This window comes from Dendropsophus ebraccatus, chromosome 4 (genome assembly GCF_027789765.1).
Source record: "Dendropsophus ebraccatus isolate aDenEbr1 chromosome 4, aDenEbr1.pat, whole genome shotgun sequence".
In the NCBI taxonomy this organism is placed as follows: Eukaryota; Metazoa; Chordata; class Amphibia; order Anura; family Hylidae; genus Dendropsophus; species Dendropsophus ebraccatus.
The window spans coordinates 58,666,311-58,691,243 of NC_091457.1; the positions used below are offsets into that span (position 1 = coordinate 58,666,311).

Sequence of the window (24,933 nt, forward strand, 5' to 3'; positions counted from 1 at the left end):
ATTTGGATTTTCTGAAAAAACAACAGTGATTTAGGATTTTGCAGTCTGTATAAGGTGCTGATCTGCTGTATGGTTTCTTGGTACTAGAGATCACTGAAAACAACAGCTACAACATCTTCTGCAATGTTTCAAACACAAGCTGAAAACTATTCATTATTTATAAGGTTTTTATACCCTAAGATCTAGTCTCAGTGTAACATCTAACAGCACAGTTATTTTAAGATAAGCGTCCGTCTCTATGCCGCAGGGTTCTGTTCCAGCTTTGTCTAAAAATACACTGGGATATAAAATACTAAATAAAACTAACCTTAAAAGATTTTTGAAACCACAAAAAATAAGCCATCACCTAAAACAAGACAGCATTCTGCTTCACAAATATAGATGAAAGAAGAAGAAATCGAATACTCCACCAACCTTTGTTGCCTTTCAATTTTTGCGGCTACTTTTGGATTCAGGGAGACATCTTCATAAGGTGTTTGTGTCACAGTTGCATGAACAGGAAATATGGGTTGGATTTGCTGAACCTGCCTAAATTTAGTAGTGCGTTGGAATGTTGTTATAAGTCGGCGTAGACGTGTGGTTAGTGCCGACTGGGTGGGCCAGTAGCCTTTGTCTCCTTCAAGCACCTGCCCATCTAGAAAGATGAGAAATTTTTATATGGTTTCAATATCCAGACATTGGATCAAATGCAGTAACCCTGCACAGCCACTACACAACTGCCTGCTTCTGTTCCATGTGTATGTGGGTGTAAAGCTTCGGCAAACAGCTGATTGGCACAAGTAGTCCGGCAATAAAAAAAAATCCCCTAAATCCCTTCAAGTCTATAACATTCTAAAAGGCTTCATTACTTTAAGATGGTGGAGAAATGACCATTGTGGTTAGAATTATGGGAAAACACAGACACCAATTTCTTACCTCCATCTGCTATCACCAGGTCACCAGGAGAGGATGCATCATCCTACGAGAATAGAAAAAGAGAAATGCAGTAAAACTAAAAATCAGCTTTTTATACCATCATGTTAAAATTGTACTTGTCCTAGGCTCTGTTCATACTACTTATTGTGATGCTGGGGCCCAAGGCAGATGCTGAACATGTCCACATGCACCAAGTGTACGCGAGCGTGTCCTTTTAGCACATGTGGGACCAGTAAACATTGGCATACCAGCAGCTGGAGGGGCTACAGGCTGACCTATATCTTAGGGAATAGAAAAGTGTGAACAGAACCTCACGGAGTAATCTACTAGCAAGAAGTTAAAAGGGATAAAACATTAGGTTTTATTGCAAACTGGTGCAGTTATTAAGGCTTACCAATATATGTAAGGTATTTTACAGGTAAAACTACCAGTTACCTTAAAATAAAGTATGATAAATCTGTAGTACATAATATGGCAGTATGTCATATGGACAGGACTTGCTATAGAAAAATCTCTACCAATCTCTAGAATAAGCAGAGAGAAGCTCATTTAAATGCTTCTCTCTCCATCTCTCTCCTCTCTACAGAAAGCGTGGGGAGAGAAACACTCAGCTGAGCTTCCCTGGCTATATCTAGTCTATATCTAGTCTCAGCACCCTGACAGATCAAAACTTTTGACATCTCATACATTTTTTTATACTTAAACTGTACAATGCAAGCATTTGTCTTCCTTACTTCCATATCATCTTTGAACAGCGCAGGGGCAGGCTTGTACTCTGGATCTTCAACATCACTGTATGAAATAATATAATAGAGCATTATTATACATGGTCTGTCAGTAAAACATGCAATACAGTAACTATAGTGGGCCTACCCATCCATGTAATCATTGGCTCTCTGTTCTGCTGCCACAGCTTTTTCATCTGGCTTTCCAGCTCTTTCAAGAAAACAAAGAGCTGGGTCTGCCCGGATGGTGTTGTACTTTTCATACCCTGAGAAGAAAAGATAAGTGATTCTGTACATAAATAACATGACTACTTTCTACAATTGTTATATAAACCACTGGGATCTGCATCATTACCAGTTCCCTAATAATATAGGCTGTTTCTGCAATTCACAGACATTAATGGAGCCATGACAGCGATGGCGGATCTATTTTCAATAGTGATATTGTGGTATTGAAATGTTGATCATACCATAGCTGAAGAGGACTGAAAGCAGGTTAGAAAACTCTAGCCTGCTGTTATGGTTTCATAGGTCAGGGGACACTGACTACCAGTGTACCTTTATTATACATTTATTATCCTCCTCCACTGGGATGTTGTGTAATCTTTCTTTTTATTCATTTGCCCATTTTCCCCATCCTTGCGATCTGCAGATCCAAGACACTCATCACTGCAAAGAGGCAGATAGGTATTCATGAGCAGGCGGTGGGCAGGCACCAAGTGGTAAAATAACACCCCAGTGCTCCAAACGCCATCACATGCATATGAATACAACTAATATTACATAAAAAACAGCCCAAGAGGATAATACAGGTACACTGGTAGTATACTGTCCGTGACCTATAAGGCCATAAAAGCAGATACGCGGATTAGTTTCTTCTGCTATTAGTTTCCCTTAAAATGTGATAATTATCATTCCCATAACAATGGCGCTCATGACACTGTTATGGTTGACGTGCATGAAGATTATCGACTGCTATAAACTGGAAAGACTATTACAACTCTACTGGGCAATTTCCATCTTACAATAAACCAAGGAGATATACTGTAAGTTGAGATTTATTAACAATGGAATTTGATGTGTTAATCTAAACCTGAAATACCTTAAATATGTCTATTGTCTTATTAATACATTTGGCACGGTTTGACCTGCCTTAGGGGACACTTCAGTGGAAAAAAAAATACTTACAAATTAACTGATGTCAGAAAATTATATAGATTTGTAAATTACTTCTATCTTAAAATCTCCAGTCTTCCAGTACTTATTATCTGCTGTATGTTCTGCAGGAAGTGTGTAGTCTGGCACAGTGCTCTCTGCTCTCAGCAGTATCAAACCCCCATAGTAAACCTCCTCTGCTCTCCAGACTGGAAAGAATACACCACTTACTGCAGGATATACAGCAGCTGATAAGTACTGAAACACTGAATATTGTTAATAGAAAAATTTTAAAGAAAAAAAGGTGGAGTATCCCTATAACATCTGCCTTACAGCTATAAGTAGGGGTAGATTTGGTTAACAAATTTCACCCTTTTCCAGATTAAAACTAATAGCAATCAAGTAAACTTAAACACATCAAATTCCATTGAAGATGTTAACTTAAAGGGTTTTTCTAAGCAAATACTACAGATAGCCTATTCCGATGAGGCCTGGCGACTGCTTCCACTCCCATTCATTGCGTAGTGTGGGTATTGGCACCACCACACCAATCATCAGTTGATGGCCTATCCAGAGTATTCCACCAGAATCTGGACATGCCTCTGTTTTGCCAACTGTCTCCCTCCACTAAAATGTAGCTCTTTTAATGTCATACAGTATGTAAATTACACACACCCGTTCCCCTACAGGTATCAGGTAGAAAAGCCCCCTATAACCCTGGTCTTAGTTATTACACCACAATCCTGCGGACAGGTCCGCTTTAAAGAAAGTAAACGCACAATATAGTAAAGACTGCATTAGTTCTATTTGCTTGTCACAGTCTGATTAAACAAGGCACATTTCAAACATCGGGCACTTTCTCTACCCACCATGTTTGTATACGCCAATCAAGAGTGACTTGTCTGCATCTGCGTCCCACCAATCCACTGGTAATTCTGAGTGATCTGGCTCAGGAATCGAAAGATCAATTTCACTAAAAAGCAAACAAACAATATACCAATATAATAAATTTGACAATAATATAAAAAACTATCCAGAACAATACCATACAGAATACAACACTAAAAAACAAACCCAGCAAGAACAGTTACCTGACATCCACTCCTTCAAGAACACTTTTGCTATGGGCCCCAATGACTTCTTGCTTGAGATAGTACAACATTCTCACTCTGAGTAACACCCTGAAAGAAGAAGGAACACATCTGGCTATCTGAAATGGCCTGAGGAGTATATAGCCTTCATTCAGGGGACAGGGAATTCCACAAGCAAAAGCTTATAGATGGCAATGAAGCAATCTCTTACTTGTTACAGTGATGCTTTAAGTGCTTTTTATACCCATCGTCTTGGAGAAGATGTTCTGGGTTATACTTTCGCAACCATTCAGCCTTGTGAATGTCAAAGGTGCTAGCTTGGGTCTTCACCTTCTTCCCCTTCCTGCCTCTTGGTACTGGAGCAGATAAACCTAAAGTATGTAATATACAGTTTATCTAGATCTGTACTTCTAGCAGAATCTTTCTAAATTTGGCTGACATAATGAAAGAACATGGTGAGAATAGAAGCTATCTGGAAGAAAGAGATTACAGAGAATTCGGGTGTAACAGCTGTAGAATAATGTATGTAGCTCTGAAGTATAAAACAAACTGCAACTTAGGGTCAATATAAAATAATTGACATTATAGCAGATTCTCCCATACAGTGATCCCAAGCATTCACATTACCTGTAATGTACATACACCAATAAGGTTCTGTTAACACAGTGGAATTTCATGTGGAGTTCAGTTTGGAGTCCACTCATAATCCAATGTGTGGGAATTCCGCTCCAAATGCTGCATTCTATTATTTGTAATAGGAAGCTAAGGCATAACTTCTATGGTGAGGTCCGAAAACCCATGTAGCAAAAAAAAAAGTAGTAATATTATATGAAGCTATCCAAAACCATGACCTAATCCATGGCATCCCATTATGGACACAGTTTACAGTATAGCCACTGAGGCAGTAGAGCTACAAGGATATCTTTGGGCACCTACCTTGTAGATGAAGTAAGGCCATGATAGAGGAAATTATATTTATGAACATTAGGATTAAAGATCTACTTTTTTAGGAAGACTTGAAAGTCATTGGCATTTCCATCACATTCAAAAAAATAGTTATACATCATTTTGTAAAGAATAGTATCATGTAATCTTCAAATACAAAACCGGTATGGTAAAAATGTCTCTATATTCTTTAAAGGATCCCCTGATAGCACAGATTCCTCAATGACAACAACTGACATCCAATTTCCAGGTAAGTATGAACAAAATATCCAACACAACCCTTGCAGAATTTCCTCACTATTCCGGAGGTTTATCACAGATTTGCAAGGATAACCTGTCATCTAATATAAACATGATTTGTTTTAGAGATTTTTTTTTTTCATTATTCAGATTTCGGGAGCACCGTGGCAAATGACATACCCAGATGATTCTGCAACTCGCGGGTCCTCCCATCTTCTGTTGGAGTGATGAGGTCCCAGATGAAGCTCTTGATCTTCTCGTCTCCTCTATAGTGCACCAGGCAATAAGCCAGCAATGCGCGGCAGATTATTTCCACATCCTGCTCATTTAGCTGTCTCTTAAAGCGGCCATGTGATAATATGTCTCTCCACCTTCCCCACCTAGAACAAACCCCAGACAATAAAAGTCCAGTATAATAATATGTCAGTTTCATTCTCTAATTTCTCTACTCCATTCTGCACTGCAACTGGCTTTGTCAGAGGACCTGACTGTAATCCAGGACATACCCCAAAAATCCAGAACAGGTACCCCTTCACATTGCAGCATGACTTATCTGGTCCTAATGTTACTGTAAGGAACAAATTACAGTCACCTAAAGTAGTAACAGCCATAGCATCTGCTACAGCACCCAGAGGCTAAAGGGTATATACATTGCATGTATCCAGGGCCGATTCAAGGGTTTCTGCCGCCTGAGGCAAGCCTCAGGCGGCCGCCCCGAGTGATAGCCGGCATCCCCCCGAACCAAATCCCACCCAACCTACCCCCCCGCCGCAGCAGCAGCCATCTACTCACCTGTCCCACACCGCAGCCGGCCCGCGATCTCTGCTGTCTCCACATCCCGTCAGGTCCCGCGATGTCACCCTGCAGCTGTCACGGACCTCCAGGCTGTGGTGAGTGAGTGGGGTGATCGGGTCGCGCGGGGCGGTCCCGCGCGACCCGATCACCCCAGCGCGTCCCCCACCGACCCCGGGCACTCACCACAGCCTGGAGGTCCGTGACAGCTGCAGGGTGACATCGCGGGACCTGACGGGATGTGGAGAGCGCGGGCGACGGGACAGGTGAGCGGCCGCTGTCATTTTTGTTAAGTGATACTTAACAAAAATGACAGCGGGGGGACATAATGCCGCCCCCTGCCGGACCGCAAATTCTGCCGCCTGAGGTGGAAGGCTCATTCCGCCTCATGGCAGAAGCGGGCCTGCATGTATCTTCCATTGCATGGAAGACATGTGGTATGTCCCTACTATCGCTTACTTGCTTTACAATCATGAAAGGTGGGGAGAAAGAACCACTCCTGAATCAGCAAGATGTGACTTTCTATCTCCTTGTCTATAACGGTGTCCACTAGGATAAAAATACTTGTTTCTACCATCAGCCCCAGGTACTATAGGCCAAAGTGCTAACGTTTGATCCATATTATTACATAGAATCTATCAGCTCCATATAATGTTCAAAGCTGCAGACAGAGAGGGAGATAAAACAAATGATACCTGCCTCTTAGCTGATGGCTGTTTGTAGAATTATAAAATCATGTTTTTCTTTCAAGCTGGAAGCGTACATGACTCCTACCCCCTCCACCCCCTCCCTGCAGGATGTACAAGACTCAGAGCTAAAGGCCTTGTTTATCAATCATGCAGGGCAGTATGCATGCTACAACTCAGCTTGGTGTCTACACCTCTGGAGCTTGGAAGGAAAACATGATTTTATAACTTTGCAAACAGCCATCAGCTAAGAGACAGATATCAATTCTTTTATCTCCCTATCAGCTATTAGCTCTACATCATGCTCAGAGCTGCAGACATGGGGAAATAATTCAATTTTAAAGGAGTATACAAATACAGGAACACTGCTAGATCTCTTCACAGTTCATGTTTTGTGCAAAAATTAAGCACACATATTATAACAGTGATTTTTTTTTTTATATGGAACTCTTACCCATAAACCAAAAGGTTCTTCTCAACTCGGAAACATTCAGTTCTGCCATATCCATTTAGACGATCATATGGCCTTCTAAGCTTGGGTTTATCATCGCCTTCACTTTCTGCCTCAGATAGCTCTGCAAGTTCATCCTTGGTTGCACTGAAGGGTCGTGTTTGTTTGCGAATCCTCGGTGTATCAATGACAAGGCTGTTCTGCAGACGGACATAAAGCATAGCTGGATATCTCATTTTAACTATTTCGATGTTCTAGTCTCATGTAGGTCCCTAAGTGTCTTCTGTTCAGTTTAAGTTTACTTTTACTATTTATTTAGAACTAGAATATGGGCTGTAAAACTGATTTCTTAGTACTGAAAGGTAAATCATTTCTTTATTCCATAACACTAGAGATGGCCATAACTCTAGTAGTAAGGTCAAGTATTATGTAAAATGACCCGACAGAAACCAAAGGTGCAGTCAGTGTCATATTTTATAGACACAGTATGTATCTGTAGATACTTAGGGCCAGTTCACACTGAGTAAATTTGGCACACCTCCGCTCTAGGCGGCCCACCGCTCAAAGAATTGACATGTCAATTTCTCGAGCGGAGGAGAGCAGAGTCGCATGAGCCCTCCCATAGACAGACTGTATGACACTGAGGAAGGCGGAATTCCACTCAATTTACTCAGTGTGAACTGGTCCTTAGTGATCAAATGTTGCCTTCCATACTCATAATAAGTCCAGGGTTAAAGTGGTGTTCTGGAGAATTAATTTTACATTTGATTGGGAGGTTAGAAAAAAAAATCACTTGTTGCCAATCCCTCACTCACTTGTTGCCAATCCCTGCCGGTGCCAGTTTTTGTTGCTGAGTACTTCCAGTCCTTCTTTCGACACAGGATATGCCCATTACTGGCTGAAACAGGTCACCTCTAATTTCAGCGATTAGCTGAGCAGGCATTTCCTGTGTGTCCAGAGGAGAGCAGAAAACACTTGGCAGAAGCAAACAGCACCATCAGGACAACACAGGTGGTGATAAGCAGCAGGTGAGTATGTGTCTTTTCACTTTTTTCTCCCACCCTTAACCCTTTTTGGCATCTGAAGATACGCCCTTCAGGATGAATTGCAATCAATAAACCTTATACAGGTTTAGGCTATGTTCACACTACGTGAGCTACATAATAATCACAGCTGTTGTTGCCAATTTGCAACAACGGCTGTGATTACTACGTAGCTTACGTAGTGCTGCCTTCAATGGAATCCCGGCCGGAGTGTATACACATGGTATACACTCCGGCCGGGATCCCTAGCGGCCCAGCGAGAAACTGACGTCAGTTTTCTGTGGCCGCTAGTCAGTGAATAGCAGCCGCAGAAAACCCTGTCAGTGCTCACAATGGAGCGTGCATTGTGTGCAGTAGGGAATTCGGATGAGGGCGCGCATTGATGCGCCCGCATCATAATGCAGCAGCGGTAAAGGTAATCAGACTGGTTTCCAACATCGGCCGCTCCGTGACTCGGCAGGGTCAAGGAATGGCCGGTGTCATACAAAGTGTGAACATAGCCTTGTTCCTCACAAGTCTGTTTATCTGCTCCATATGGATCATGCTTAATGCTGAATGTGAAGCTTTTCACATGGAACAAAGAATGACAGATTTTAAAGCCAAATCCAGGAACAGGTCATAAAGCAAAGATTGAGATGTCTCCTCTTTTCAAATCCATTCCTGGCTTTGGCTTCAAAAAATCTGTCTATGTAAACAGACTATTAGTCCAATAATCAATTGGTAACAGTCGGCACTATGCATTCTCCAGACATCAGCCATAACTGGATTTGGTCATTAGACTGAGATGGCAACATATGACTATTCAGCGTCCAGTGCTGTCTGTATTACATCAATTGATATAATGTATTGTGATCTTACGTTTTGTGTGGAAGCACAACTGCTAAATACTAGAACATAGCATAAAAGAACATACTTACTCTGCCGCTCATTGAATCTATGTCAATTTCAGCCTTTTTAGCCCATTTCTGCCAGAAGTTTGGATCATCCAGTGAGATGTCAGTTCTGTTACCAGAAGCAACAAAACTAGCCTGGAAGAGGGAAATCAGATCATAGCACCTCAGCTATTTGCGGCTCCATGTAAGGCAAACATACTATAATAGCATTGTACAATAGCAATAGCACAGAACAAAGCACACCATAGACATATCTTGTAGATACTGCACCTACTGCATACCTTGGCAAATGTAGACCCTCTTCCCTCAGACTCTATAGTGATGGTCTTTGTCCTCCTCTGAAGGATTTGGTCAATGTCTTCCTCACAAAACTTTGAGCCTTCATCCTCCTCATCCATGATTGCTCCATATGCACCCCGCCTGAGAAGGTCTTCTATCTCTTTCTTCGAGAGTTGCTGAATCTGTCCATGCAGGGAAATTACCATATGAATATTTTTAGTGCATAGATTGTAAGCTTATGCTTGGAGGGCCCTCATTCCTCTTGTCATAGTATGCCTGATTGTCTGTTATGTAAAGTGCTGTGGAATTCATTGGCACTATATAAGTTAACATTATAATATCTGGAACTGTCATGTAAATGAATGTACAGTATCACCGACATTTTCTTTACTGATCAGAATCAGATATTAAAAGCTGATCTTTTATTGTAATCTGGTTCTGTAATTATTTTATTTTTTGTTCATTGTTATGGGGGCTGCCATCTTGGCTGAGCTGTTTTTAACAGCATTTAGTGAAATGCTTTACAGAAAGCCTCATGGACATAGGGGACAATAGACACGAGTCTGCCCCCTTGAAATTAAGCATTGAAGTGAAGCATTACTCAGCATGCTCTGTGACCTTTTGAAGAGGTTATTCCACAGGGAGCTGCTACTGTCTGCAATGCTGTACTGATCACTTTACAGCAGTTTCCACTTAAAGGGAATGTGTCACAAAGAAAAAAAAAAAAAATAGAAAGTGTTAAAATTACATTTGTTGTTGTTTTTGGTTAATTTATATGTGTTATTTATATTTTTTACATGTAAGGAAATATGAAAAATTACTGATCTAATTTTTCATATTTACCACTGATGGCCCCTAGGGGGAGCTCCAGCAGGTAAAAATTAACCTGAAATACAGCTGCTGAAAAGAGGCAGTCTCTGCTTTACTGCTGTGACATCTTCACCTCCCCCCCCTTTTCACAGAACAAAGAGGGGAAAGGAGCAGTGCCATTTTGTTGTTGTCTGCACAGTAGTACAGATACTGATAGAAGTGTGTCTGACGAGCGTCTGTAGAAGCACGAATCACGTGTGAAACAGCTGTCACGCCCTTCACAATCACGCCGGAGCTGGCGTCCTCGTACCTGACCGAATGGACGATTTTTAAAGAAATGAAATAAAAGTTAAATTTTAACGGTGAGTGCCCTCCTATTTTTCCTTTTTTTCTATTTTGTGTGGATATATATATCCCATCTATACCAGGTTAGCCTTGCATTACATATACAGATGCAGTGTAGTAGCTACAGGCAGTGTCCTGACATTGGGAAGGATGGGGTTAACACACTGGCAGCTTTTCTCTTTATTACTCTGGTCAGTGACACTTTTCTGCCTCCTCCATCCACTATCTCCTGAGACCGAGCTCCCCTGTCCCAGGATGTAGCACTGTAGTCTCTGTGCGTCCCCTCCCCCGTCCTCCTGCACGGAGCTGAGTCCTGCTGGCTCGTTATCAGATCAGTCTCACAGCCCGAGCAGGAGGAGGGGGGAGAGCGACTAGCTGCTGAGGATAGTGCTGGGCACTGTGTACCTTCTCTGGGGGCTCCACAAGTATGGCGTCTGGCTCCCTCTGCAGCTCCCTGTGGGTGTGAGCTGCGCATGTCAGCTCTCAGCTACATTGTAGCACACGAGACGGGAGCCGTCCATTGACTCCAATGTACTGAGGGCTGCCATAAAGCAAATGTGTATGTGTCGTGCAGGGAGACATACACAATTGCAATTGCAAATGGCAGCCCCCAGGGCAGCATATTATAGTTAATTTTACAAAATATAAAAACAGAAATCAAAGTCTAACTATTTTTAAAGATATTAATTAAATGAAACGAAAATAATAATAATAATAATAATAAAAAAAAAAAGTGACACATTCCCTTTAACACTACAGCCAGAACAGAAAGTCTTAGCTTAGTTTTAGATCCAGTGGTGAGAATGAAAACTGCAAAATTTTAGAATTATTTTATATTATAGAAAGTAAATTGGAAAATTAGAAAAAAATGGCACAACAAATCTTTAAAAATATGTTTAACTTAAAAACATAATAAGTCATTTGCTGGTGACACATTCTCTTTAAAGGAGAAGTCCAGCAAAAATAAAAAATTCAGGGCAGGCAGGGACGAATTCTGCACTGTATTACTGCTCCTGGACCCCCGCTGTCCTCTTCTAGCTCCCCTTCCTGCAATGTCATGACCCGGCTGATGGACTGCCAGCTCAGCCAGTCAGTGACTTGGGCAGGACACCGCTGCAGTCACTGACTGGGTGAGTGGGCAATCCATCAGCTGGCTCAGGTACTTTCACCCAAGTTGTGATGTACAAGGAAGCCGGACGAAAATGAGTTCCGGCGGTATATACTGTGCTGCGGGGGCACAGGGATGGTAAATAGAGATGAGTGAACCTCGAGCATGCTCGAGTTCATCCGAACCCGATCATTTGGCATTTGATTAGCGGTGGCTGCTGAACTTGGATAAAGCCCTAAGGCTATGTGGAAAACATGGATATAGTCATTGGCTGTATCCATGTTTTCCAGACAACCTTAGAGCTTTATCCAACTTCAGCAGTCACCGCTAATCAAATACCGAATGTTCGGGTTCGGATGAACTCGAGTATGCTCGAGGTTCGCTCACCTCTAATGGTAAGTATACATTCTTTATTATGTTCTCCACTGCCTGCAACAGATTTTTTATTTTTGCTTTATGACAAACAAAATATTTCTCTACTCTTGCATATTATTATTTGATCATTTTAGTGGAGACTGATACAGAAAGGATCCCTCACCCCTCCGACGCTGTTTTCTCTTCCACTCATGCTCTGTAGAACAGCTTTGTCTAAACCCAACTTGAGGCTTGCTCGGTCAAACATCTCTCGCTCATAAGAGTTTCTTGTTATTAATCGATAAACCTTCACAGCTTTGTTCTGACCGATTCTGTGACACCGGGCTTGAGCCTATAAAAAAATACACCAAATCATAACTCATCAGTACTGGTATAATGTTTTTAATACCTGTAATGCTGTCACCAATGGATAAGCACACTATCTGTCATTAGGAAAAACCCCACATAAGATTTAAATAGTCACTGTTAATTTAAACACATTCCCTTCATGTGATAGCCTTTGTGATTCCTTTTGTAAATCACTTTGGTTAGCCAAAATGTCTCCTTCCTCCAGAAAATCAACTCTAATGTCTTAGCCACCAGGTGTCTCACTTTCCTGCAAAGAGTTATCCACTGCCTGTTGTTAGGGGAATTCTATCTCTAGCAGCAGAGAGACTAAGACAGAACACAGGAAGTGGGGGCAGACCTTTAAAGTGCTATGTGCAGGAGATGGCCAGGACTGTGTGAACACAAGCCTAGCCTGTCTGCTCAGGCTCAGCTCTCATCCCTTCCAATCCATACATTTCTGGACTGCTTTTCCTGCTGTAGTGTGCTGGTCACCCTTATCATCTCCTTGCTGTGATGCTATTTTCCTTTCTGCTCACAAACCACCTTGCAAAGCCAATGGATTAATAACTTCCCTCCATACACACTCACACATGCTATCTATAATAGTATACTGTAAATTATCCCATCATCCCCCAGCACAGGGTCAGCCTGTTCATTCCAGTGCATTTTCTCCAGCACTATGGCATAGCAAAACAGAATGGAGTAGGTGCAGTATGAGATGATTCTCTATGGCAGCAATTCTGTTGACATGTCATGTCCCAATATCTCAGTCAAGTTGCAATAAACCACAAGAAGTATTCCGCCAACACAATTTTTGATACATCATCAGGATACCCATATTGTCAGGGGTCTTTCCATTGGATTGCACTAATCCAAATAACAGTTGTCCACAAAAATATGTAGGCTGTATGAATAGGCACTGCATTATTGGACACTGATAGGAAGCAATATTCACTGTCTGCCAACACTGCATTCTAATAGACAACTTGTGGCATTGTGCAACACAGATCTAGCAAACTTTCCAATAATGTCAATTTATCTACTAACCTGGAGGTCATTCTGTGGATTCCAGTCAGAGTCAAATATTATACAGGTGTCAGCGGCGGTCAGGTTTATCCCCAGACCTCCTGCTCGGGTGCAAAGGAGGAAGACAAACCGATCAGAATCTGGCTTACTGAAGCGATCAATGGCTGCCTGGCGGAGATTTCCACGCACTCGACCATCAATGCGTTCATAGAGATATCTGATGATTAAAGATAGCATGTATTAACTACAGGAAGCTTTGGACTATGACTTATCAATCCATATTAAAACACTTCAATTCACACACTCCATTGGATCACAGATGCTACGGAGCGTGAACTCCCAGCATTATGTATCATTATGATGCCCGGAGCTCTGAACCCCATTCAAATCTTTCCAGGAGTTCCCAATGGCGGCCCAAAGCTTCACGCTCTATGGATCCGTGATCTACAGAGCACGTGAATATCCACTTACGTCCAGATTTATCAAACTGTGTAAAACAGAGACTGGTGTAAACTGTCCACAGCTGTTGGCATTCAGCAGACTATGTTATGGGTATGGTCAATTGCAGTTAATCTAAGCCCTTATGTGTAGCTCCCCTATGTATGAAATGCTGCACGTATGGCTCATTTTACAAGTGCATATAGTAATAGCAATGTAACAAATAAAACTCCATACCTCTTGTGCATGAGATAGTCCTCTAATATGTCCAAACAACGCACCATCTGGGAGAATATGAGCACCTTGTGGCCTCCAGCTTTCATTTTTGGCAGTAGTTTATCAATGAGGACAAGCTTCCCAGCAGACTGGATCATGGCCTGGAGGTAGAAATCCACAGCCATCGGGTTGTGTGTCTCTCTGAACTCCCCAAGGATTTTCTCTTCAGCCCCTGCAAGATCATTCAGTGCACATAAGAAGATATGCAAAGATTTCATTTATTCACAACAATGGATTTGATTACAATATTTACTGTATAGGAATGGAGATAATGACACGCTCCAATTCATGTTGGCAGCTGCTGACATTGTTAGGCCAAGGAGACACATGATACCATATTTATCTGCGCTGATAAAGTGAGAGTCATAAAGAGACTCTCCCAAGCTGCTCCCCCTCCAATCCCTATCCCTGCTTTAATACAAAAGTATATATGAAAGGTACAATATGTCCTATTGACCTAACAGCTATCTCACATGTTAGAAGTTTGGAATATGAATTGAACTTTCACTGTCGGTAAAAAATTATTTGCAGAGGCGATTTTAAGAAACTTTGTAATTGGGTTTATAAGCTGAAAAATGCATTTTTATAATGAAAAAGCAGTTTGAAGCTCTCCCCCCTGTCTTTATTGTTCTCAAGAGGGTAGAGGGTGGAGGGAGATGAGGCACCAAAACAGGACAACAAAGAGTTAATTTGCAGCTACATCACCAGGCTATCTCCTCTGAGGTGAGCACTGACCTTTCTGACTTCTGAATACTGGCTTTCACACAGGTCCTGCTGTGTAATCCTTTGTTCTCTGCTGTCGAATAATCTCCCTCCTCCCCCCTCCCCTCTTTATAGCACAGACAGGATCCAACTGATGTAAAACAGTTGAGATTTCATGATAATGAGCAGTGGATGACAGAAAAGAGAGGAGGGGGGGCCTGGGGAAAGGCTTTTTAAATGCAGATAATGGCATATTTGGCTAATAAACCCAATTACAAATACTATTAATTTCTGCAAACATTTTTTTAACGACAGTGACTCTTTAGTGACAGAAATAAATACATAATATACGAATATAACTAAATAAATAATGCTTGTTTGCTCTTTACAAAGTAAAAGGGTTTAGACAACATTTAATGAAAGTGTATGGGGACCTTTAGATCTATATAAGTTTTCAGCCTCTAGATTATTTCTATTGGCTGACAGCAATTAGGGCTTTGAAATACCTTTGATGAGATACGGATGGTTACAGCACTTGCGAAGCTCCATCATCGTGTTTACTAGATTTGGGACATTTGCTTGACCGGCCCCTTTGGATAAAAAGGCAAAATTCTTTTCCAAGATGGCTCTATAGTATTTCTTCTGGATGTTGGTTAGCTCTACTTCTATGATCGTTTCCTCTTTAGGTGCTAGTTTTTTTTCCACATCTTCTTTAAGTCTTCGAAGCATCATTGGCTTAAGAATAGCCTGAAGTTTTTGGACCTAAATTAAAGAAAAATTATAAAAAAGCGAATAATAATAATATAATAATCTTTACTATTTTTGTTAAAGAGCCCCATTGAGAAGCCTCCGCTTTGTCTTGTGTACATGTAGCTGCATACAGATGTTCTCCCATGTTTCATTAGAACAGGCCATACTAGCTAAGCAGAAGGGGAGAAGCACTGTGGACACAAGTTCTCACTCTGGCATACACAACCCATACTTCTATTATCCCCAGCAGTGGAAATGTATGCACAGACCAAAATTTGGCCCAGTCCTAACAGACGGACACGTGGTTTTTGATGCTGGACCAGTACGAACTTTTCATTCTTATAAAGGAGAGATCTAACAACATAGCCCTCAAGCCACATATATGACTGCAACTTAGAGACTGTAGCTATACACTCTGTTTTCTTACTATTCCTACAACTAGAAGCATTTAGGTTACACACAAGAGCTGCTTGTGACTTCAGTACCTGCTCCTCAGTCTTCAGGTCTCCAAACTCTTGCATGAATGTAGACTCAGAAGGAAAGCGCAGAGGCTCCAGGAAATGTAGCAGACTGAAGAGTTCCTCCACTGTGTTCTGCAGAGGAGTTCCTGTTAGAAGCACCTTGTGTTCCTGCCACATGAAGAACATTAGAATCAAGGCTTCATAAAGGGAGAATAAGTGCTGTTGGTAACAGCTTCTAAACTTACTTTTTGGAACATAGATTTTAATACCGAGCACAGTATAGCGATAACACAGAACGGTACATTTCACAGCCATTCTCGTGCTCTTTGCCAGAGGAAACAGCATGTTTCACACTATTTATGAGGATCTGCCAAACTTGTACTTGTAAAGGAAAATGTCAGTATCCCATGTGCCACATAATGAGAGGTGTAAACAACAGGACTATATTTAGTGCAAATGTGGGCACAGACAACTTGTCAAGTTTGCAAAGCCAAGTACAAAATCCGAACAAGGCTAATGCTCTGTTCACATTGGTGCTGGCCTCTCTGTTCCACTGGGTTTCTCTTGTTTTCTGACAATATTTATGTTGAGATTCTTCTCTTTGGTTACTAAAACTGAAAGAGCTCTAGACTAGGAAATGCCACTATGGAAGCACGGGGACAGGGGGGGGGGGTCATTGTTTATTATTTTCCCACATCCCCCTTTCTTCTCCCCCTTTTTAAATTTTGTGTGACTTCTCCTTTAACATTAAATATAATTCACGTGAAATATTAGCCATACCGGCATCCACTCTACCTACCAGGTTCATGAGTTTCAATCCCTCCAACAGTTTGCAGTTCTTGTTCTTCAGCCTGTGTGCTTCGTCGATGATGACACACTTCCATTCAATGGCATTGAGCTCTGGGCAGCCCCCCAAAATCATCTCAAATGTGGTAATGATGGCATGAAACTTGTACGACCCTCGGATAATTCGACCCTGTCAATTTAATAAGCCCTTCATTATCCCATTCCTGTAATCTCTAAAAATTACTGCTATTAAATGAGTGTTCCAAATACAGCTAGGATATGTCATCACTTCCTAGCTCCTAACTCCTATTTTTTTCTTAGCATAGCAGCACTCCTGACCGCCACCAGCTTAAAGGCATTTACTGTAATCCTGCGCGTAATGATAAGAAGGGCACTGCTGTAAAAGGAATCTTTACAGAGCATGACTTGTCAGTTTTATATTAGGCTTAGTGGCCAGAATGACAAATGCAAGATTCCAGGATTATTTTATAACAGACAATAAAAAAAATAATTTGAAAAGGTGTCACCAAGTTAAAAATGGTTAACAACTAAAAATTTGATTTAAAGCGAATGTACCACTAAGGATGTTAAAAAATTGATACATCTTTTATATTGCCCCCCAGTTTCATATCGCCCCCTCACTTTCTGCACTGGTTTCTTCATATGCAAATCGGACCGTGCTATGCACTGGAAGAGGGCCATTACCCCCAGTACACAGATATCCCCTACCCTAGGTGATGCCGCCAGACTTGATTATAAAGCAAGCGTGTCATCGAGGGGAGGGGATATCGGTACACTGGGTGTGCCTGGCCCAGATCCAGTATATAGAGCAGTACAATTTGCATATGAATCCTTGCATACAAACCCTGCATATAACCCCATTAAAAGAAAAACCATACCTGAGAATCCCGAAAATACATCTCATACTGCTGGATCATCTGCCGGCTGATCATACTGCCATGGTACACGACTACGTTGAGATCTGTCCAGGTGCGAAACTCTCGCTCCCAGTTGGTGATGGTGGAGAGAGGAGCAATTATAAGGAATGGGCCATGGATCCCAGACAGGTAGATCTCATGAAGAAAGGTGATGCTCTGAATTGTTTTACCTAGACCCATTTCATCTGCCAAAATACAGTTTCGCCTGGGGAGATGAGTAGGAAAATGAAGCAAAACATACACAGATGAGGTTTAAAAATTCCTAATTTTTCAATCTTTTGAAATCCTGCAATTAGTTAAAAGGGAACATATAATGTATTTTATTACAATTTTGTTACTGAAGTATGTAGATTTATAAACAGCACACTACGCTATATACCAGACAGCACAAGTCCTAATAGAGAGGCAAATAGATGCATATTCCAGATGATCTGAACACTGCCCATCCAAACATGAATCCACATTATAGAAAAGATGGAAGAGCACTACAAGAGTTTGGTAAGCTAAAAAGGATTTTACTGAAAGCTTCATAATATTTTAGGTTTTTGTAAAACCCTTTATCAGGCATGATAAATTATTTTGTAGGAATTGCAGATTGTCTTGTAAACCCCTAGATAGAGGACCTGGCCTGAAAAAGCAATGTTTCTGCAACCAAAGGCCTGAGAATATTTAGCATATTAAATCTAATAAATAATAATAAAATCTCTAGGAAAACATAAAAAAACTTCCTTCCTTTGGATATCAGGGGATGGCAGAGGGGGATATATATATAGAATTGCATCTGTGCATAGTGTTACAGGCCTCCAGCAGTACTATAAACCTGCCATTAGCTTTGTCCTCTGCTGACCCTGTGCCAGTCAATACAACTAGGAAATCACAGACATAATAGTGGACAGTATAAAACATTTGGATTTATATAGTCACTTGAGGTTTTTATTCCTTGTTTGTTTTTCAATACTCAGAAATCTTTGTAAATAAATCTAAATTTTCTATACACTTCCTTTCCTTTCAGTTCTGCCTTCAAGAGATGATGAGTGTGTCTCTCCATTCAGAGAATTACACAAACAGCATCCTGACTCACAGACCCTGCATCTGCAGTCAACCTCCACAACCTGCACAAGCAATCCTAGGCAGCAGCTGTCCAGAAGGTTACTGTCACTTGCACTCAGTAACATACAAAAGTAGGATACTTTAGTCTTTTTAAATATTCACTGTATAACTTTTAAAATCTAAATCAACAGTAGATCTGGAATAAAGCAAGTTTGTAATTCACATTCATTATTTTTTCTAGCTTTAAAACAAAGCTATACTTACTTGTATCCAGGTCCAATCTCATGATGCAGCTTTTAATCTCGTGCTGGTTGAGAAAAAAAAGACTAAACACACCGAGAAGAGAAGGCAGTCATTTGAATGACGGACATATTGAGCTGTGACACTCTGTGCTGCCACTTCCATTTGCCCTTGTTTTTTTTTTTTCAACCTGCACAAGACTAAAAAGCTGCCTTCAGGGGACAGGACCTGGATACATGTAAGTATAGCATTGTTTTACAGCATGATAAAAAAAAATAAAATAATAATGAATGTACATTGCAGACTTGCTGTATATCACATCTACTGTTGATTTGAAAGTTATAACAGTGACAATTTAAAGAAGAAAGACCAGAATGTTTTGCCCTTGTAATATGTCTTAAAAATAAACATATCTGTAACAGCTTTTCTACATGAAGACTTCCTCTGCCTGTGTCTGAAGGATATGGACTCCTGTGTCCAGGCATGTAGAGAAAGTGTACTTTAAGGATGTAATTTTATATTTTCTCAGGCTTTCAGACAAGCACAAACACATAGCAGATATATCTAGTGCTCCAGTAGTATTATCTGCTGCCATTATCTTAGGTACCAGTCATTTATCAATCTAATGGTCAAGATATAATAAGACTGGATTTTGCAGGGCCTGGAATTATGTCATATATAATTTTATAACCACTGGTTGAAGTGGGAGATGGGGACATTGGGGACCCAAGCCAAATAAGTACTGGACTCTTCTGTTTTGTTTTTACCTTTTTATTTCCTGCAAGTTTTTTTATTTTTGTAATAAGAAAGCATTTCAGCTATGTATGATACACCTCTATGTATGATGTGCCATTCAATAAATCCGGCAGGGGCGAGAAGTGCTGCACTTTAGTTAAGACCAGCATAATGCTATGTCGGTGTTGATAAACTTCCCCGAAAAACTCATAGCTTTGTTTTGTTGCCTTAAAAACCATAAATATTTCCATTGATTATAACTTGTGGTTTACATTACCTGTTTACTGCTGGAGTGTAGTAGTGACTAAGTTGTATGTGTAAGGACTTCACTCATATTAGATAAGTAGTAGCAACATTGGGTGTGTGGACTATTTGGGGTATCTTTTGCTTAAATTGTATTCTTAGTCAATGGGAAAGTGGAAAACCCAAGTTGTACTGAAGTCATGGTGGAGGAGAAGGACCATCTGTGATAATGCAGAAGTAAGTGGATTGGGTACCAAGTCACACTCCAGTCATAATGGAGGAGAACAACATTCTGTAACAACGTGGAAAGCGCTATTATATAGACAGCAGGCTTCATAGCAACTAATCAGATGTCTGCTTTCATATGCCTAATAAATGTCACCCTATCAGAAAAAGCTTTAACCCACCTGTTATACCAGTTGAAAAGCAGCCAATTGAGTCCTTCCAGCTGGTATTCTCTGAGCTGGTTACCTGTCTTATATTCCCGGGACTGATTGATTTTCTTCCAGTTGTTAGGGGGTGGTCGTTCCTGGTAAAAGAAAGAGCAAAACTAAAAAGTGCTCCTATCCCCTCCCCTGTGTGTGTTCATTGTATTGGAGACATCATAGAGGCAAATATCTACCCGTTAGCCCAATGGCTTAAGGCCCTATTACACAAAGCGATATTGGCTGATCGTTGTCTTTTAACCTCTTCAAACATGTTGAAAGACAAAAGGCAACGATAGCAAAGATCTGCTGCCACCACTATATCCTATGGGCTCCCCGCAACCCCCCCCCCCTTACACGCTTGCTGTCGGTCCATGTAATAGCACCAGCAGCGAGCTGACAGGTCGGAGCTCGCTTTCTCCCTTTGATTGCCCCATGTAATAGAGATAGCTTACCACTCTCCGAGTATCAGGTCTAAGAGCCTGCAGATGCTCAAACTCCTCTATTTTTGCCTGGTCGACATCTTCCTTCAGTTCCCATGTACTGTCTTCATACGGCAGTGAGCACCACTTAATTAAATAATAAATAACAGGCTGGAAAAAGACAAAAAAAACAAAACAAACAGCATTAAATCGAGGCTCAGCTCCTCTAATATGTAAAATCTCTGTTCTATTCACAATATTTTTACCTCCCCAGTATCATTATCTTCACAGAAAGAAACTTCTAACACACGGTCCACTTCCACATAGTCAGGATTAAACATTTCTTCTTCCATCTACAAGTCAATAGAGAAGAGTAAGAAGCAGAATTTAGCAGCGGATGTCAAGTGGCTTCCGAATTGTGAAAGATTACAAATTAAAGACATTCTTTCCATAAAGAAAAGTTGCATAATTTTTCCAAAAGAAATCCAATAGTATTCATTTCCAACTACTTTCAAGATATCTGCTTTCTGTCATTTTATGTGGACAAAACTCTGTCCTGGTCATGTGAGACCTCAATGGGGGGGGGGGGGGGGGGGTGTACTAAGTACAACTGTGCAGCCAATACCACCAGGTTTGTATTTTAGTTGTACTGTACCGCATAATATGTTGCCACTATATAAATTACACATAGTTAGAGAGGACCCATTAGCAATCTTGACATCTATGTTTCAGTATACAGTGGTACCTTGGTTTAACCCTTAGAGGACCGGGTCAATTTCAATTTTTGCGGTTTTGTTTTTTCCTCCTTGTGCTTAAAAGGCCATAGCAGTTGCATTTTTTTTACCTAGAAACCAACATGAGCCCTTATTTTTTGCGTCACTAATTGTACTTTGCAATGACAGGCTGAATTTTTTCATAAAGTACACTGCGAAACCAGAAAAAAATTAAATGTGTGGTGAAATTGAAAAAAAAAAAAAAAAAAAACACATTTCTTTTATTTGGAATGTTTTTTTTTACCGCCGTTTGCCCTGGGGTAAAACGGACTTGTTATATATGTTCCTCAAGTCGTTACGATTACAATGATATGTAACATGTATAACTTTTATTTTATTTGATGGCTTTTAAAAAATTCAAACCAGGAGGCCTCTCAGTTCCTCATTTTGACAGGTACTATAAGGCTGCTCGTATTGCCCAACTTTCCGTGATCTCCGCCCGACAAAATGCACCCCGCTGGGTTCACTTGGAATCAGCCTTGTTGGAACCCTACTCCTTGAATGGCTTACTATGGTCCACCGGTCTTCTCCCACGAGAACTGAAACCCAAGTCCCCATTAACGCACCATTCACTGATTCTCTGGAGAACCCTCCGCTTCCAGTACAAATTGCAATTAAACCCCTCCCCTATGCTAGAAATACTTCGCAATCCTATGTTCCCCCCTGGCCTTTCCCCCTCAGAATTTCGGTGGTGGACGGAAAACCATCTGACCACCCTCAAGAAGTTTACGCAACACTCCATATTAGTCCCTTTAGACAGATTTCGCCAAGACCACCTCATTCCGCCCTCAGAACTGTTTAGACTACGCCAAATTTACCATTTTCTCGAATCCCTCCCGTGGCAAGGTTAACACTATCACCTCCTTCTCATCATTTGAACACATTTGCCGTTCTGACCCAACCAGGAAGGGGATAATCTCCGATCTTTATTCCACATTCAACTCCCCTCCCCTCCCACAGACCAAATTACCTTTCATGATCAAATGGGAAACTGACCTTGCTCTTACACTATCCCCAGAGCGATGGCATCATTGCTGTGAACAGATCACTAAAGGAAGCCGGCAAGTGTCCCTTATGGAATCCTCGATTAAGGTGCTACATAGGGTCCATTATGTGCCCAGCCTCCTTCATAAATTCTATCCCCATGTGCCACCGACCTGTTTCCGTGGCTGCTCAGATACTGGCAATACACTGCATACTTGGTGGACCTGCCCTGTGGTCTCTAGCTTTTGGGACTCTATATTGGTAATTCTCTCCTCCCTGCTTCACAAAGCCCTCCCTAAAAGGCCATCAGCACTCCTACTAGGTGACACATTTCCCTCCACTAATTTCAAACAACATAAACTACTCCAACACGTCCTTATGGCTGCCAGAATCCACATAGCGGCCAAATGGAGATCTCCCACACTGTCAGTCCAGGCAGTTGTTGACAGGGTGAATGTAATCATGCTCTATGAAAAAATTGAAGCCACCCGTACTGACACACTCGAACGATACACCGCAGTCTGGCAACCATGGCTAGACTACGCAACCACCCCATCCCTACTTTCAATGCTCCGTCTAGCTTCCTAGCGATGGAATCCTCCGTACCTATGCATGAGCTGTACCCTCCACTCCCCCCCCCCAAGGGACTCTATTACCCTTCATGTTTAAACCCTGCAGGCACTTGAACAACCCTGTATGCTAATACGGTATATCCGTTTGTTTGTTTGTTTTATGTTTCCTCTTCCCTGATCTTGTGTTTTCTTCTTCAAAACCTGGTGGAGGTATCCAATGTACTTTATCCCCCCTGCGTGGGGCGATTTTGCCTTGATCCTGTTTATTGTATGCATTAAATCTTCCTTAATAAAAACTTTGACACTAAAAAATTCAAACCATTGTTAACAAATATATGTTCCTTAAAATCGCTCTATTCCCAGGCTTATAGCGCTTTTATCCTATGGTCTATGGGTCTGTGTGAGGTGTCATTTTTTGTGCCATGAAGTGTTCTTTCTATCGGTACCTTGATTGCACATATACATATACATATACCCTGCTCTGAACACCCCTAGGCAGCCCAGGACGTACAGGTACGCCCAGGGTCGTCTAGGGGTTAAGAGTAACTTGGATTGAGAGCGTTTAGCAAGAATAGCTCACAGTTTTTTTTTAAATTGTGACTTGGTTTAAGAGCATTGCTTTGGTTTAAGAGCTCCCTGTACTGGGTGGGAGGGCAAATGGGAGAGGGGCATGGTCTGCATAGCGGGGTCTACAGCACTGTACTCTGGCCCAGGAAGTTTCCCTCACCTTCCAAATCATGACAGATCCACTTCAGGCTGGGGCTTGTATCAGGGGACAGGACTGTGGAGGTAATCTCTTCATAGCTGTAACCCCTCTCTTCCCGGTCAGAGTGCTGCATTTATGTGCCCACATCTGCCCTGCTCATTCCTTTATGCTCCCTGCAGTATGTCAGCCCTTGAGTTTCCCATCCTCTTCATTCCTGCTATAATGTGCCTGCACTCATACTCAGCTATACACACTGCTGCTATAATGTGCCTGCACTCACACTCAGCTATACACACTGCTGCTATATTGTGCCTGCACTTACACTCAGTTATACACACTGCTGTGTATACATTATATACACTATACTCCACATGCTGATTGCTATACTGTACAGTAACTGATAATATGACATATTCAGCTGTTTCTAAATGTTTGTTTCATTTGTTGTACATGTTATTCAGAATAATAAATGATTATTTTGGGGGTTTTGGGGAACCAATTGACTGCATTTCTATGATTTCTTATGGGAAAATTTGCTTTGGTTTAAGAGTGGATTTGGATTACAAGCACAGTCCCAGAACGAATTATGCTCGTAATCCAAGGCACCACTGTATATTTAACATCAACAATCAATGTCATTCATCCAACTCAAGGAGCCTTTCCTTACTTACGTCAGCAAAAAAGTGTGCCCTCTGTGCCTGTCTGATCTTGAATCGTTTTATCTTCTGCTGGATTCTTTTGTCCTTCAGTAGCTGCTGCTCAGTCGCCCACTCACAGTGCAGGTAAGAGCTTAAAGTGGGAACAGCAAGCAAGGGTCAATGGTTTAACAGTGGACAAGCAGAAACAACATCAGGCACAATGAAATACAACTAGATATACAACAATCTCTAAATGTAAAGTCACTTAACCATCTAATGTAAATGTCCTTGATTCCTGTTGTTGGCTTCATTAGGTTCTGTTAAAAATCCGGGTGGGAGTGGGGATTTTAGCTCTCTAATGGTAAGGTTCTTTCCATCCGTGGCCAGTGATTGACTGAGCAACCTGTCAGCCCAGACAGGCCGCTCTTAAGCTGAAGCCTGCGGTGCCGGGACACATACAGGAGGCAGTAGAACACCGGGATGCAGTAGAACACCAGGAACGTGAACAGGTAAAGTATTAACTGTTTGGGCAAAGGGCTGCACGGACATTGCTATCGATGTCTGTGCGGCTCTTGATAAACGCTTATA

The 24,933-nt window shown here is 41.5% G+C and overlaps 1 protein-coding gene across 2 annotated transcripts in view; it reads right to left on the reverse strand.

The window, feature by feature from the left end:
* CHD9 (chromodomain helicase DNA binding protein 9) overlaps positions 1–24,933 on the reverse strand; it is a 138,940-nt gene that overhangs the window by 16,889 nt on the left and 97,118 nt on the right. For both annotated transcript variants that reach the window (XM_069965928.1, XM_069965927.1), the window contains exons 8-29: positions 24,379–24,496; positions 20,939–21,025; positions 20,706–20,843; positions 20,233–20,354; positions 17,519–17,762; positions 16,633–16,809; positions 15,858–16,001; positions 15,129–15,384; positions 13,882–14,092; positions 13,228–13,423; positions 12,017–12,184; positions 9,218–9,397; positions 8,961–9,071; positions 7,004–7,200; positions 5,252–5,451; positions 4,098–4,257; positions 3,887–3,976; positions 3,665–3,768; positions 1,789–1,906; positions 1,650–1,707; positions 916–958; positions 415–634 (exon numbers count right to left, since the gene is read on the reverse strand). In XM_069965928.1, coding sequence (XP_069822029.1) covers positions 415–634; positions 916–958; positions 1,650–1,707; positions 1,789–1,906; positions 3,665–3,768; positions 3,887–3,976; positions 4,098–4,257; positions 5,252–5,451; positions 7,004–7,200; positions 8,961–9,071; positions 9,218–9,397; positions 12,017–12,184; positions 13,228–13,423; positions 13,882–14,092; positions 15,129–15,384; positions 15,858–16,001; positions 16,633–16,809; positions 17,519–17,762; positions 20,233–20,354; positions 20,706–20,843; positions 20,939–21,025; positions 24,379–24,496 — 3,342 coding nt within the window. The remainder of the gene's footprint in view (positions 1–414; positions 635–915; positions 959–1,649; positions 1,708–1,788; positions 1,907–3,664; positions 3,769–3,886; positions 3,977–4,097; positions 4,258–5,251; positions 5,452–7,003; positions 7,201–8,960; positions 9,072–9,217; positions 9,398–12,016; positions 12,185–13,227; positions 13,424–13,881; positions 14,093–15,128; positions 15,385–15,857; positions 16,002–16,632; positions 16,810–17,518; positions 17,763–20,232; positions 20,355–20,705; positions 20,844–20,938; positions 21,026–24,378; positions 24,497–24,933) is intronic.